Here is a 2,500-nt window from a genome sequence, read left to right on the forward strand (position 1 = left end):
CCTGGCTGATTTGTTAGGCTAAGCTGGGCTCGTCACAGCACGGTCTCTTGCTCTTAAAAAACACCTGGTAGATACAGTAAAGTGATGGCTCTCGCAGTGGGTTTCAATTCATTCCTTAAGACACACATTTTCCCATAATTTTCTTCAAGTAACTGCGTGTGAAATTGCTCTTCGGATGCCTATATTGTTGATGGCGCGTCCAAAGCCAATTTCTAGAGGAAATAAACTCTTTTATTCCAAAGTTAACTGAGCTTGTTTTGCCTTACCTACAAATAAAGAAAGGTCCGTTAATATCATTAATATTAGGCGCACTATTAAAGATAATCATTTGATAGTTATTGGCAACATTGAAAACACAGATTTGCGTAAAAAAAATTCTAATGAAGTCATATGAAAATCACTGAACATCAATATTAAAACAATCAAGACACCAGTATTTTTTTAAGCATATCATCAAAGTACCGTATTTTTTTTTTCAATATATCATCAATAAGATAAACCTCAAAACTGAAAAGTCATTATGTGGGTAAAATGATATTAAACAATGATGGAGGAAACTAGCGAAAAACGAAAGGACTTGCTGCAAAAATTACTTACTTATTCAGAGGATTTAGAAAAGGACCGGTACAACATTTCGTACATCAAACGCATCAGTGTTTGATGGGACTGGAACAGGAACTGGAACTGGCGAAAGCGATGGAGAGCCAATGGTAAAGGGAATTCCTGGAATGGGGTACTCATACCCATCGTGAGTAGATGAGGGAACTGACGAAGATGATACTGGAGGTAGAGTAAAGGGATTACTAGGGGTTGGGTAATCGTACCCAGTAACAGAGGGAATTGTTGAGGAATGAGCAGGAGGTACAGACCTCAAAGGGTTAATAGGAGTTGGGTAATTATACCCAGTGGTAGAGTGAACTGATGAAGAATGTATTGGAGGTAAGGTAAAGGGATTACCAGGGGTTGGGTAATCGTACCCAGTAACAGAGGGAATTGTTGAAGAATGAATAGGAGGTACAGAGCTCAAGTGATTTATGGGAGTTGGGTAATTATACCCAGTGGTAGAGTGAGCGGTTGAAGAATGTATTGGAGGTAGAGTAAAGGGATTATCAGGGGTTGGGTATTTGTACCCAGTGACAGAGGGAATTGTTGAGGAATGAACAGGAGGTACAGAGCTCAAGGGGTTAATAGGAGTTGGGTAATTATATCCAGTGCTAGAGGGAATTGATGAAGAATGTATTGGTGGAAGGGTTAGGGGATTATTAGGGGATGGGTATTTGTACCCAGTAACCGAGGGAATTGTTGAGGAATGAACAGGAGCTACAGAGCTCAAGTGATTAACAGGACTATAAGACTCTGTTGATGAATGTGCGCGAGTGACCTCTGGGAATGGAATTAGAGGAAGGGGATTATGGTACCCATCGTGATTCAAGTTGTTGGGTCGGGCACTGACCACTGACATCAAACAGTAAACTACTGCTACCTGCAAAAAGAAAAAAAAAATAGATCATTGGTTGTAATAAAGCAAAAATTACTGCCAGACTTTTGCTCATATTATTATCATTATTAATTGCTAAGCTACAACCCTAATTGGAAAAGCAGAATAATATAAGGCCAAGGGGTCCAACAGGGAAAATAGCCCAATGAGGAAAAGAAACAAGGAAGAATAAAATATTTTAAGAACAGTAACATTAAAATAAATATCTTCTATATAAACTATAAAAAACTTTAACAAAATAAGAGGAAGAGAAATACAGTGTGCCCGAGTGTACCCTCAAGCAGGAGAACTCTAACCCAAGAAAGTGGAACACCAATGTACAGAGACTATGGCACTACCCAAGACTAGAGAACAATGGTTTGATTTTGGAGTCTCCTTCTCCTAGAAGAACTGCTTATAGCATCTATAACGTTTACAACGCTTCCAGAAGGCTAAAATTACTGACAGATCTTTGTTCTGACAGCATCTGTAATGTTTACAACGATTCCAAAAGGCTGAATGCATCTGCTTTGAAATGCTAACTAACGTGTGCAATGATTTATTTAGAGCGAGAGTTTTACCTTAGGTATTTGAGAAGAACTTTGTTGATTTTATGATAAAGAATCCCAAACAAACCTAAAAATATGATATTTCATGAACATGAATCCCATCGTAACCTAGATGTATGGCATATTATGAACAGGAATTCCATCCAAGCTCTACTTCCAAATTTACTTTCCATCACAGATAATGGAAAGTTGTTATGCATAAACTAATGGAACAAACATTTTATTCATGAGTAATATCTAGATGTTTATTTTCTTGCAATTTATCAACTATAGGAAATTTTCCGTCTAACTTATATTCCTATATTTCAGTTAAAATTATCTTTCAATTTATTAACAATAGGAACTTTGCTGTCTAACTTATTCATATATTTCATTTAAAATAATTTTCTTAGCAGTATTTCCCTTTAGGGCTGGTAGTTTAAAAAAAATGTAAATAATTCTATTAAATAAAAAG

At 36.6% G+C, this 2,500-nt stretch overlaps 1 protein-coding gene across 1 annotated transcript in view; it reads right to left on the reverse strand.

Moving 5' to 3' along the window:
- The window catches only part of LOC137656995 (uncharacterized), a 6,225-nt gene that overhangs the window by 383 nt on the left and 3,342 nt on the right, over nt 1-2,500 (reverse strand). The window contains exons 2-3 of the mRNA XM_068391343.1: nt 598-1,483; nt 1-266 (exon numbers count right to left, since the gene is read on the reverse strand). The exon at nt 1-266 is cut by the window's left edge and continues 383 nt beyond it. Of these exons, the coding sequence (XP_068247444.1) occupies nt 611-1,483 (873 nt within the window). The 3' untranslated portion in view covers nt 1-266; nt 598-610. The remainder of the gene's footprint in view (nt 267-597; nt 1,484-2,500) is intronic.

The sequence above is a fragment of the Palaemon carinicauda genome, chromosome 18 (assembly GCF_036898095.1).
Source record: "Palaemon carinicauda isolate YSFRI2023 chromosome 18, ASM3689809v2, whole genome shotgun sequence".
Taxonomy (NCBI): domain Eukaryota; kingdom Metazoa; phylum Arthropoda; class Malacostraca; order Decapoda; family Palaemonidae; genus Palaemon; species Palaemon carinicauda.